The 14,695-nt window shown below is 30.1% G+C and overlaps 1 protein-coding gene across 7 annotated transcripts in view; it reads right to left on the bottom strand.

The window, feature by feature from the left end:
* LOC112694025 (tyrosine-protein phosphatase Lar) overlaps positions 1 to 14,695 on the bottom strand; it is a 149,826-nt gene that overhangs the window by 44,741 nt on the left and 90,390 nt on the right. For all 7 annotated transcript variants that reach the window (XM_025569346.1, XM_025569347.1, XM_025569348.1 and 4 more), the window contains one exon: positions 10,919 to 11,110. In XM_025569346.1, coding sequence (XP_025425131.1) covers positions 10,919 to 11,110 — 192 coding nt within the window. The remainder of the gene's footprint in view (positions 1 to 10,918; positions 11,111 to 14,695) is intronic.

Here is a 14,695-nt window from a genome sequence, read left to right as displayed (position 1 = left end):
AAGCGAAAAATTCATAATTCAACAATGACACGATATGTCTCCATTGACATAATAATTTATGCTTTCTAGATATGAATATTTTTTAATGTTTCCAGCTGTACGTTTTTTATACATAGTAATAAGTGATCCTATGGGTGTTGAAATGTTTCATCCTTAAAGTGAATACATATCTAAATCAATTTATATAATTTTCATAATAATCGATGTAAATCATTAACAGACAACAGTGCCGAAAGCAAATAATTTGGAAACATCATAACAAAACCGACAACACCATATATAACTGTTTATATATTGCATATACGTACATGCTAGATGGAAACAACGCTCCATGTTACCTTTATCGCAATACTTATTGTCAATCTGTAGTGTGTAAATATTTACCTGAACAATAACAGCAAGTGGACATAATTTGGACATAGGTCCAAAGATCCATGGAACATATTGTATAGTATGGACGATTGTACGGGCAGAAGTTAAAAGCTCCCGATAACATGGTTATGACAATATGTTTGTGACGACAATGGTAGTGTAGCGTGCGATAAGAACGTATGTGTGTGTGTGTGTGTGTGTATGACAAATAGTACGAAAGTATATATATGATATTTTGATTTACAACGAAGCTCGAATAGTTGATAACACCTCCACTCGAGCGCACATTTCACTTCGTTTCAAAATTCCATTTTCTCCCCCGACTACCAGTGCAACCTTCTTTCACCATCCCTTGGTTCTCCCTTTTTACATCGATAACATCATATACGACTTTGAATACTTGTTGTTTAGCGATCCGCAGGCTGTGTGTATACTGTTTGCTTTCGGTCCGGTAACTTTTGGTTTCTCGTGTCCCTTCCCGTCTCTCATCCTTCACTTACCTTAGTATTATAACACACAATCTCTATCACTCTATCTTTCTCCTTTCAGATATTTCTCTTTTACCACGCACTCAGAACAGCACATGTATACACTCGCAAAAGTAACTATTCTATTAAGAAATTGCTTTACGCACAGTAGGCGGTAGTGAGGTACCATATGCGACACGTCGTTGTTGATACGAGGTGCTAAGCAAAGAGGGAAGTTCAGAGGGAAAAAGAGAAATAAAATAAGAAAAATCCGAGTCTGATAAGCTCATCACTGCAGGCGTACCATGTTATACGTGAACGCGAGCAAAGGCAGTGTCTGCCGTGGCTGGTGTAATGGATTTGGACATATACCCACCGCTACCACCACCGTTCGCGCGCGCGCGCGCGCGCGCGCACACACACACACACACACACACACACACACACACACACACAAGCGTGAGCGTAACGGGTCTCGCCTATGTTTTTCGTTTTCGGACGTTGACAAATCATTGCGTGTCGGAACGTGTAAACGTAGATGGCGTAATGTTGTTCTCTCCTCCTTTTCTTCTTTCTTTCCCTAAGCCTGGAGAATGTGACAATAATAGAATGAACGGCACGACGATGCTACTACTACTGTATCCGTATCTCTCTAATATCTTTGTAAAATGTGTACTTGTATTTATATATATATATATATAGACATACATATATATAAAAATTATATGGGAAGAAAGAAGAGAAACATATACTTTTAGGATTCCCCGGGGAATGGCAAGAAACTACGCAGAGAGTCTATGTGGATGCACGCGATTGTATGTGTGCGCGTGCATGTCACCTGGTACCCAAAGAAAGGGAAAAAACAAAGAAGCTTTTATTCTCGGCAAAGCCGTAAACGTTTTTCGACCGTCGTAATTCACTGACGTTTGTCCTGCACTCTATCTTGCCCTCCTACCATCAGGACTACAGCGAGTCTACTATTACTACTACCACCACCACATATGTGGCACGGTGAAGACTTTCCAACGAAGCCAATATTAATAAACTCGTATGATATACGACCGCCTCAGCCACGTGGCGACACCCGTTTTCCTAGACACATCCGAGTGGTATAGCAAAATATAAGTCCCGAGCAAAAATCTTCGAGCTTAAACGAGCGACAGTAGGAAGTGACGGCAAGACAGTCAGAAAGGAAAAAAGGGGTTTTCAACATTGTACCGTTATTATCCCTCTAGGCCAGTGTAAGAGAAGAGCAAACCGAACCACATGCGTTTTTAATATCGGATCTGTGTGTGTGCGTACGGGTGCCGGAATTTCGTCGTTGCTATTAAAGTATTGTCATTAAAATTCGTTTAAGAACAAATCCACCACCACTTCAGGGTTTGCTGTATTATTCTTTCACGTGATTTTCCCTTTAAAAAAAAAACGCATGGTTTTTCACAAGCATAAAAACTGCGTGTTTTAATTATGCTACGCGGTGAAATCTAATGACGATGACCATTATTGTGATCTATTCTCCGTCGCACCGTCGACGAAATGCTACTTTTAGATTTAACGTTTACTCGATGTCATAAGATTAAATAAAATAAAATCGAGTATATTCTTCCGGTAATATTGTATATCTCCATCTACGTGATTCTTCTAAGGTGCTTTATTTGCCAGAAATACGTATTACACCTATATAAATATGAATAAAGTATACATGTATATATACACTAAAAAGTTGTTTTGAAAAACGGAATTTAGTTTTTTTTAATATTAATATTCTATACACTTTATGAATACATATACATACGCACGTGCACACTATATGATTGGAAAATATTGTAGAAACAAAACTTTCTAAAAAAGAATGTTTATCATATGACTTTTGTTATTTCACAAACATGAACACAATTCGATATTGTGTTGTTTTTTGTACGGTACACTATAGAAACAATAAATGTGTTTATAGAAAATGTACATATGAGTATTTCTTCAAGATGAAAATTTCCAATCGTTTGTAAATGTGATGATAAAAAAAAAAAAAAAATCGCAATAAAAATAAAAAGAATTTGAAAACAAGAAACTCTTCTACTTTATCCGGATTAATAGGTTTTTACAGCATGGCGCCGAAATAAAAACAATTTTCTTAACGAAAATTACTTTAAATTATAAACGGTTAAACTTTAATTAGATAACGTCAGAGCTTAGTTTAAGCGAAAATCTCTTCAAAAACTATAACGCGTTCGAAAGGCTAAATTTGTTTGAATCGTACTACCGTTATTGCAGCAGCAGCTACAACAATAAAAACGACACAAATTAATTGTTTTTACGATCGCTGTTTGGCCTACCTGTAGGAACAAAAAATATTAAAAACCCCGTTGATCTGTTCGACTTATACTTACCGTGGAATACGGATTTTCTTAGAAATGTCTGTCAAGTATGTGTAGTTGAAAAATTGTCGACTCTTTTTTTCACTCCACAAAACATGTATTATTTGTGTTATATGTAGCAGCGTATAATAGCTCTTCACGCACTGAACGATTACACGTACATTGAAGCGGAAGAAAAAAAGTAGCGATTGTAACACGGAGCTGCACGAAGACACTTTCGGCAGTTGACCAAAAATCGACTGATCGTTTTAGATCCGAATAGTATGTATACGAATACAAAGAGGAATGAAACGCGATTTCAACGATGAAGAAAAGGGCAAGGGGAACGGAAGAGAATAAAGAATGTCTTGCCTCCACCGCTGTGTCACTAGTCATGTTGCCGGTCTCTCTGTAGCATTTTAACCCATACTCCTGTGCGAATACTAGCGTGTGCAAACACACACACACACACACACACACACACACACACATAGCTGGTCGAATTACGGGGTGAAAGAGTAGCATAACACACGGAGAGGTGTAGGGACAAAAGAAAACGAGTACTACAGCGCCTCTCACCGCCGCCCTTTGCTTTTGTACACGAGTATCCACCGCTGCCCACGCGACGAGAACACACGCGCGCCGCCGTTTGGCGTAGTCGTAAGGCAGCGGAGCACAGAGAGCGCGTCACACGATTTTGTATTAAAGGGTATTAAATTATTAACAAGGCCTATAGTTCCATGTGACGAGCCGTTTGTTTTCGCTCGAGCCGGGGCGGCCAGATTTAATTACGTTAAAACCGTCTAAACTGTACACCCACCAGTTACGCCGTCCCTTGTCTCTTGCCTAACCACCCTATACCCTATCTGCATACCCCACGTAAACCGAACCGTGAGCCGAGGCAAGGTGTCGTTTATTAAAATTTCTGGCCGTATTTCATTGGGCTTAAAGCGATACACCGCAGCGGCACGCCTTGGCTGGCTGGCTGCTCGGCTGGCTGGTTAGCTGCTTTGTTGGCAGCTGCTGTTATACTGTTACTTTGTTGCCAGTGCAGCACTGCCACCGACAACGACGACGAAGACGACGTCCGTTTTTAACGACGGTACGGCGGTGGCGTACCGTCATTAAATGTTTACGCGTACATACGCATAATATACACGATATACGTGCGTGCGCGTGCGCACCACCCTTTACCAGTGCACCCGCACACACACATACGCGCCCTACACACGCACATACACATACGCACATACACGTACGCACACAAACGTCAACTCGAAAAACGAGTCCTTCCAATTATATATCCAAAGGGGTTGTTAGCATTGCACAATTAGTTATAATTGACATCTGTACCGCCCACGCATGTCTCGATAAATTTTCGAATTAAATATATCTAATATATCTATCTGCTCGAAAGAAAAAACAAAACAATCATGTTTTTTTTTTTTTTGAGAAATTCTACCAATGTACGATTATAATTAATATTTAAAAGATTTTACAATTGTAAAAACATCAATTATTTATTTTATAGGGCGTGAAACTATTTAGCCAAAACGATTATTCTGATACATCGTTTCTTAACTCCTTAAACACTTGTTGTCAATAAGCGACAAGTTTCCTTGGTTAGATTTATTTAGGAATCATGAAATAACTAAACTTTCACAGAAAAAAAAAAAGAGGCTTCAAAACAATGACTAAATACTCTTTTTTTAAGTATACAATATAACGCCGTATTTCAGAAAATAAATCTTATTTCACGTCATATGGATTATCTTAAAACGTGATATCTTTTTTTTTTTCCAATCAACACATTTTAGTAAGTTTATATTTGTTTATGTTACAAAGTGTTATTTTTTTTTCAATATTCTAAAAGATTACTTTTTATTTTCATCCTATAAACAACTATAAAGCTTCACTATAATATTATTAAATAAGTCGATGGTGAGTAAGTGAAATAAATACATAAAAAAAAAAAAATAATAGTAAGTCAAATACCCTGCATATTATGCTAACCTGCATTGTTATAAGAAAATTAAAGAATAATAGCCCACGCATAATAAGATTAACATATTCCTTTTTGCATATAGAGAAAATAACATTTACAGTTTTTGTTTATTCTGTTATACCATTTAATTTAATGCCGTTAATAAGGTTAAGTAGATCCTATGCCACCACTAGCATGACACAATAATCGCAGGGCAATTAATAACATTCATATACCTCTACTACTCCCATAAAGGAAAGAGAACCCCATTGTTATAAGAGAAAAGTCTCTGGTTGCCTGGATCTAAATTGAGCAATATTTCATCATTATTCAGGTTATACGCTGTATGCATGCTGGTATCCAAATACTTAATTCTTCAATGATATTTTTTGAATTTATTTATAAGTGCTAAAAATATTAATGTTAGTTAAGAAAATAAAGAATAATAAAATACCAATAATTCCAATGTTTAGCAATTAACATTTACGTTAAATAAATTATCTATTTAATAAAGTATTAAAATCATCTTACCATTATTCAACAATAATAATATAGTCCTAATTATTATTATTATATATTTATTAAAACAACTTTATAGAATCATTATTTTTATTCAATATTTAATATTAAGGAAACATGTAAATTTCTAATTAAATTAAAAATACTAGCTTTTAAAGTTCTAATTAAATACTAGCTGTTTTCTTACGTGACTTGTATAATGATTATCACAAATGTAAAGTACAAAACTGATGTAAAAATGTAAAAAATTCAATGTAAAAATGTTAACAAAACTTAAAATTCAAATAAGGTTTCTATCTTTTTTAAATATTAGTGTAAATTTCATAAACTAATTCATTCCGAAAAATATTAACATTTTTACTTTATTTTTATGGTAGTATTTATGATAAATATTATTACAATACCAACTACAAAAGATTGCATGTTACGATTATACTTAACGATTAAGCAGAAGGGTACTAATAATTAACAGAATTATAATTTCATACACCTTAATTAATAAGTAAGTCTGCATTACTTCATGTTAAAATTAATATAGGTATGTACATATAAGTACAGTAATTTTATTAGTTTTTAAAAACAATACATTAATTACCACAATTTCAAATATAAAATAATGTATTTCTTCATCTATCAAAAATCAAATAAAAAAAACAAATTACCAAGATTATGTGATAATGTATGTAATACAATTAAATTTTTATACGTTTATTGATTATTTATTCTTTTGTATTAATTATTATCGTTTAAACAGTTTATTGTTTTATTATTAAATATATTTCTAATATCAATGAGCATATTCAAAATAGTAATAGGAATGCATGAAGTCTAATATTTTGATAAAAATGTTTTTCCTGAAGTTATACTCGTCGTTTTATTTTTTGTGGTAAATCATTTTTTTTTTAGGAAACACCTTAGTCTCTATAACTTTTCTTTCTCATAATATTGTGTTTACCCAACCAAAAGTTACATGTTAACGTCTCTTTGCATATTCGCGGAAAATATATTTTGCTATGTGCGTTAAAATGTCAAAGTTTTGGCCGTTAAACCCACATTGACGATTTTTTTTTTCCTTAACGGCAACGTCATACTTTAAAAGTTCTTTCACATAAGTCTCTCAAAAGACTCTGAAAGGTGATTTTTTCTGATGCAACACGTCCGAACATGAATTTTACATCTCAGGTCATTCCAATAGATTATTATCCATTTCTGTAGCTGACTCCTTCCCCCTTAATTTTATGTTTTTATTTTTATTTTTAACATATAAAAATTGCTGCTTCGCACGCGACCCTGAATAGAATCATTAACACAAAGGTCTCTCTACCTTGACGCTTTTTCATTATAAACTTTTCCTAGTCGAGACTTCCCCGCAACAAACGGTTGCGTGCCCGTAATTTTGTACACGGGAAGCACATTATACACATTTTAATGCAATTTCGACTTCAAAGCTACCGTAAAAATAAAACACTGGCAACGGTCAATAAATGTTTTGATTTTGTTCTCAATCAGTGAAAAAAATAATAGTAATAATAGATTACAGTTTATCTCTATAACTGATTTGCATACCGCATTAGCTGTTTGCTTAGTGAATATCCGTGAGCCAATGGCAGTCTGTTATTGTTACTGCTATTATGCGATGACCGTTAAACGGTTTAAGGGATTTGGAAAAAAACGACAACTGTAAACCCTTTGTGTTATAAATCCTGTTTGGGAAGAGAGGCATTGAGATATGGATAATACGCGGTGTGAATTAATTATCTGAATATTTAAACAACTAGATCACGTAGACATTCAAAAGTCATGAAATAAACAAAATATACAAATATAAATAAATTTATAAAATATATCAAAAGTTCGCTTAGTTATAAATAAATAATAAAACGCACTAATAATTTAAACATTATAAACTGTTAAAGTTGTTACTATAAAAATAAATTGAAAGCCGCTTATAAAATACATGAAAATATTCCTTAATGCACAATTAACATGAATAAACAAATATAATACAATTTTTCTATCAACTTCTATATTATGGGGTTTATGTTTAAAAATGGAAGGGACATTATTTGCTGACAAACGAAAAAAAATATATATATATATTTTTTTTAATAAAGTTTTCAAACAATATGTATTATAAGAAAAAAAAATCGCACTAAGTTCGTCTTGTTGATTATAATACTTAAGTCAAGGAGATAATAATAATACTAAAGCTACATTTTTTCACGATATAAGAAGTTTATACAATATTACAAATAATGTTTTTCGTCGAATTTGTTTATTTTTATATATAGGTAAGATTTATTTTGTCATAAAGTCAAATATATTTTTTATTCTTTGTATAATGTTATATATATATATATATGTATGTAATTTATACATATGTAATTGAATATTACTAAAGTGATCAAGAAGCAACTTAAAAGTGAGTTTCTATGAGTATTAAGTAGTAATAGATAACATATATAAATGTATTATTAATCATTAATTCCATTATAAAAGAACATTTTCTTATTATTCTTAATTTTCATTTTAGAATATAATTTGAAGAAAATGTTGGACCTTAGAGAAGTCTAAGCTATAACAACTATAAAATAATGAAAGTTATGAACAATTGTTGGTAGTTTTTAAAACGAATTAGTCTAAAAAAAATATCAAATTATTACAACCAAAACATTACAACCTATTCAGTCACTTTAAACACGCATGTCTAAACGCCCCACACACACTATATAGAATTGGCGGCTGTAAGTCAGAAGAACTAGTATGCGCTTAATGATATGACATTCCATATTTATTGGGACCCGACCTCATATGATGGAATTCGTAATTTTCATGATAATTCATGGGGTAGGTACTACGTTAAAATATTATGTGAATAAAAGAACAAGTACATACCACTATGAGTTTTTATCTATGACAATACTATGTATGATGTAGTAGTATAATATAAATCAGAATGCTTCTCTACACCATATTAAAGCTATAACCCAACTATTCCATAATTTTTAAGGCAACATACTTTACCACGCAGTAGCCGATAGGTACTTATAATCCCTCAACCAGCTAGAATTTTTATTATTTCTAATATGCAATATTTATCGTAATGTAATGATCTAAAGTGTCCACATATGTCCATATATAATTAATTATATTATACAATATATTATGTTGGCTACCTAACCTATTTATCACTGTTTATACACCGATAAATCTCTAATTAAACGGAATACAACGTTCTGTTGTTTTTTCATGCATCCGGTTATCAATTTCTTCGTTCGTAAGTATTTACCAACTACTAATACTTATTATTCTAATGAAGTAAAATTAATGTTATCTGATAGGTTATGATTCATATTATTCTAACATCAATCTTTATAGTTTGCCATAAAATAAATCGATTAAATTCAAAATGTTCAACTTACATATAAATCATTGTAGCTCAACAATTATAAAGTGAGTTTAGTTTAAAAGTTTAAGATACTTAACTAACAATTAAATAGGTGATGTATAAAACATAACGTAATAAAGACGCAGAAATTAAATTTTATCTTATTATTTCTAAAGAACTATAACAGTATTTATTAGTGTTCATAAAATTAACAACTTTGAATGGTTACTTACGAAAAGTCGTAAGAACTAAATAAAGTTTGTTAGTGTTTCAACTCTTCAATAAGGTCCTAACTTTCTCATGATTTACTACTCGACATAATTGAGTTATATGGTCTGCAAATTTCAGTGCAACTATAGTAGATGATATCAATCGTAAGGCCCATTATAAATATTTAATTTTGATAATTATTAAGTTATCATGTACGGTCACAATATATACTCAATTAAATGTTAGAAACAAATATTTGTACTTTTCATTGCGTATAACAAAGTTTAGTTACAACAAAAATAAAAGTAAAAAAATTAAATAATTAAATTAGATACCTATAGATAAAAAAGCTGAATAAAAAAAAAAAAAAAAAATCAAAAATGTAGTTAATATTATCATTGGATACCAAACCAAAACTAGTGCTTCATTTTTTTTTTCAAATAATTTAAAAAATTGTTGAAAAAAATAAGTAGTCTTAAAATTGAGGGGAAAAATATCAAAAGATTGTTACAATATAAATCAATTCACTATTGAAACTTATATTTTATGGGCAAATTAATAATTTAGGTAGTGAATTACAGTTTTGCACTATTTTAACATATATCTCTTTTAATTATAAAAATGTATTTACATCGGGATTTTTATAAAAAAAAAAAAAAAATTAACGCAAATATAGTCCAGCATATTTGTACAAAAACACGAGTATAAATGGCCAACTTAAATTAATTTCGTAACAAATAAATGTTTCAATTAAATACTAACTATTGATAATTAATTAAAATTAAATGTAAATTTTTAAATAAATAATTTCAATATTAAAAAACGCATTTATTTTAGTTTAAACAAAATATAAACATGAGTCTTAATATGTAAATAGAATCAAAATTGTAACTAAGTTTAACTTATTTACGTCTAAAAGAACGGTAGAACAACTAAGGTCAAAAGTAAATAATTATATAATTCTTAATTCATTTAAATTAGTTTATTGTATTTAATTTATATAAAAGACAAATTTATAGCTACAGAATGCGATAGGATTTTAATTTAAAACTTGTAAGTTAATAATATAATACATTGACTTATTTTACTGCACGTACTTAAATAAATTTAAAAATTAAGTTATGACACAATTTTAATCTGATGTTAGTATATAATCGCAATATAATTTTAACTGTTACACGACTGAATTTCACAATTTCGTTACAAGTGATAAGGTTTCAAAAGAACCAAAAAAATTATTTTTATAAAAATGCATATCAAAATACGAGAGAGCGAATATTTTATAAGTGTTCGTCTTTTTTTTTTAATAATTAAATGGATAGATTAATTTTTTTATCAATAATTTATCTAGAGCATTAAGATTTCTGAAAATGTTATCTTCAAACATAAAAAATATCGCAACTAAACAAACACTATTACTCGTTGTAAAATTAGAGGGTAGTTTGCACGAGGGTTTGAAAAGCCATAACGTCACGCCTTTTGGTTAGACCAATAAAACTTAGATCCCACGAAAACTTTACAACCAGGGGGTCCATTTGCTTAAGTCAAAGGTCCCAAAGGGGATGTCCCAAACGTAGAAAAAAAACACCCTCGTCAGTGGTAAGCCGTCTTTAAGAGTACATACCTGGAAATCCTTTGTCAAGAATTGAGTATCTAGGGTTCGTGTCCAAATCTAGTCGCATATTTTCTCGAAGCCAATAAATAGTTGGCGACGGATTACCGGAGGCTGAGCACTGCAATACGGCATTATGTCCCACTTCAATAGATTTGTGACTACCCGGGCCTTCGGTAATCACTGGAAATCCTGGTGGCAACTCTAAAAATAAAAACGAAATTATTATTATTATTATTATTATTATCATTATTTTAGTAAAATAAAATATTAACAGTAAAAAGAACATACTATAATTTTACATTTTTTGTTACATGAGAAAGGAATGGGACTAAAGCAACAAGTGGCTAAAGACCGCAAATAATGTATGCTTAAGGGTAAACATTCTTGCCATATCTACCCAGTCGAACGTATCTTCCAAACAAAGATTTACTAAACAATGTCGCCGTCCAGAGAGGTTAGGGATGGAAGAGAGTTTCATGCTGTTCTGAAACAGCGCAGGGTGAATGTACACGTATGTGTTTGTGTGTGTGCGCACGTGAGTGTGCATACGAGAGGGAGAGAGAGAGAGAGAACTTCGCTTGACAGTGTCGTACTTAATTATGAGAGACTCGGGCTGTTAATTAGTGCAGAAGGGACATGTCAAATATGTGTGCGTGCGTGCGGTTAGTATGCGACACCGGCCCAGTGTCAGGTCGACAACGATCACAGAAACGTATCAAAACTTTTATTACTAATTTCGTTTACGTATTCATGTACGTATAATGAATAACATATATACGTATATAATGTGCAAAGACTAGTCATGATTCATATCGACTCTTTATCGATCAGATAGTTATTGTTATTCAACAAATATTAAACTAGGTACCCACTTGAGACTAATTTGTAAATAATTGTAAACAACAAATAGCTTTAGTATTTATACAGTATAAAAGGCTTTATATAAAACAAGTACATACCGTTAGCTTAATATTATTACAGTGTAGGAATTTTAATATAGTCCTTTACGGGAATATTATATTAGGAATAAAACAAAAGAAATATAAATATTTAATAATTCTATAAATATTTATATAAATTTAATAAATGTATATAATATAGTCTTAAATATAATTTGAATTTATGCTTTTAAATAGGAAGAATCGATTTCAAATACATTTAAAATAAATTACGATAAAAAAAATTACAGGATTTACTAAATGAAAATTCGATTTATCTAAATATTATGTTTAATTTATAATAAGTTTCAACTATGTAGTAACTTATGCATTATCATTGCGTTGATGTAGCGTGAAAAACATTTAATCTTATGACGTTCGTTGTCATGAATAAAAATGAAAGCGCTATTATTGAATGTAAAAGGGAAAATAAAGAGAACAACGAAATTGGGATACATATTCGAATCTATTCAAAATTCAAGAAGCAAATGTTTTTATCTCCAGTTTCAGAAAATCGTTGCGACTAATTCTATTTTTGTTTTTAATTTTGAAATACATACATGTACACACACACACACACACACACACACACACACACACACACACACACAAAGTATAACCATGAAATTTGAATTGTGGTTACAACGTGTATACCTTCTACTCTTCTTGAGTTAATAAATTTAATTAAGACAACGCCAATGTACCCTTGGGACATGACTGTTTATCAGCTGGACCGACCCGACTTGTTAATTACGGTTTATTATATTTTCATTATTATTGTTGCTAATCCAGGGACCCATGGGACCCATTGGTTAAGATACGAACGGAAAAAGATGGAAAACTTGAACTGTTAAGAACGTTTAAATTCACTTAAACTTAAACAATAATATTGACATTTGTAATTAATATTTTTCAGTATTATTATTATTATTTTTTTTTTTTTTTTTTTTTTTACTATCAGCAATAAAATTGCTCTTAACTTTAAGTATAAAATTAAATATTATTTTATATTACGTTTGTTTTTATTACCTTTGAGTTTATTACGAATTAAAATGTCCCTACATAAATGTTTTTCGTACATATTAAATTAAGCTGCAGGAGTATATGACACGAAAATATTATTAAACCATTATAATCGTGTCATAATATATTTATAGAACAACACAAGTATTAATTAATATTTTCCAATAATGTTGATTATAAAATGTATTTGTATTACTATTATTAAACATGGTATTTCTGAAATGGTCGAAAACACTAGAATACGCATAAACTCAGGAGCAGCTAAATGAAGATTAATTGAAAATTTTTTCCGCTTTAAAAACCTGAGTTTTATTTAATTATCTTTAGAGTGTTATTTTAAATCTAAAAATAAATACATGTTTCTTGCACATTTCTCATGTGAATCGATGTGTTTCATCGATTTTGGATTTGTCATGCGTTTTTAACGCTAGAGTTGCCAGAATCAAAAAATATAGTGTGACATATCGATTTGTATGAGAATTTCGCGATATTAACGATAGCGAATTGTATTTACTAATTAATATAATTTATTGATTAATTTGATACATTTGTATTGACATTTTTTTTTACTTAACTAAATCCATAATTTATATATAACCGACCAATATGTACCTATCGTATGCAAAAAAAGACTAGGTTTAAATGCAAAAAATTGGTTTGATCAATCAATAATTCAGATGAATTAGAATCCAATAAAATAATTTTATTACTTTAATAAATAATAATTTCAAAATATAATCATTATCTAATTCAGTCTAAATAATGATATAACCAAAAACCAGATATAAGATACATTATTTTAAACACAAATAATTTAAGTTTGCGATATTAAATACTTTTTATATTTAAATTATTAAAAAATAAGGAATTTCACCTTAATTTTGTTATTATTTTTTCCTTTTTATTAGTTGACCATATAAAAACAAGTTAATTAATGAAAAATATTAATTAACAAATACATTTTATCATCGTTTATCTCGTGAAATGTTCGTACAAATCGATATGACACACCAAATTTTTTAATTCTTGCAACTCGGGCGGTAAAAATACGTGACAAATCCAAAATCGATGAAACATATCAATTCAAAACACAAATTTACAAAAAATTTTATTTAAAAATTTAAGAATATCGTCCTAAAAATAATTAGATAAAACCAACGTTTTATAGAAAAAAAATGTTAAAAAAATCTTCATTTGGCCTTTCCAAAGAATAGACGTATTCTAGTTGCTTCGATCATTCCAGAAACAGAGTATGTGTATAACTGTAAATTAATTTGACTCTAACTAATAACTATAATTTATAAACAACTGTGATAGGCTTCCATTATATTAATCAATTTAAGAATAATTAATAGTAAAATCGTTTCAAAATCATATTAAAAATAATTAATTTAACATATGAATTAATTATAAATTTATATTTATTACTTTTTAGATAGCTGATAATTGGCTAAGGTTTATTTTTAAATTTGAGTATTACATATACATATTAATGAAATTAGTATGCATACATTTGAAGATCCGAAAAAATATTGAGTATTTTATCGTTATTTAATGGCATGCTTAAACATTTTTGAAAAATATATTATTGTATAATACACTTTTACGGACAGGTTTATTTTTATATGTATTTAAAAACTCATTGTGAAACTTGAGTTAGAATATTGAATAAAAATTTCTTATTTAATTATATTTATCGTTCATTCTGAAATTATATCAAATCAAAACAAATATTTAGTAGTTAGATAAATATGTATGCACTGATATTTTCATTTAAAGAGGGAATAATTTTCAAAAAATAACAGAATTAATGTATTAATACATT

This window comes from Sipha flava, unplaced genomic scaffold (genome assembly GCF_003268045.1).
Source record: "Sipha flava isolate LNK unplaced genomic scaffold, YSA_version1 121_pilon_pilon, whole genome shotgun sequence".
NCBI lineage: Eukaryota > Metazoa > Arthropoda > Insecta > Hemiptera > Aphididae > Sipha > Sipha flava.
Note: the sequence above shows the minus strand (reverse complement) of the source record. Positions and strands in the feature narration are given on the sequence as shown.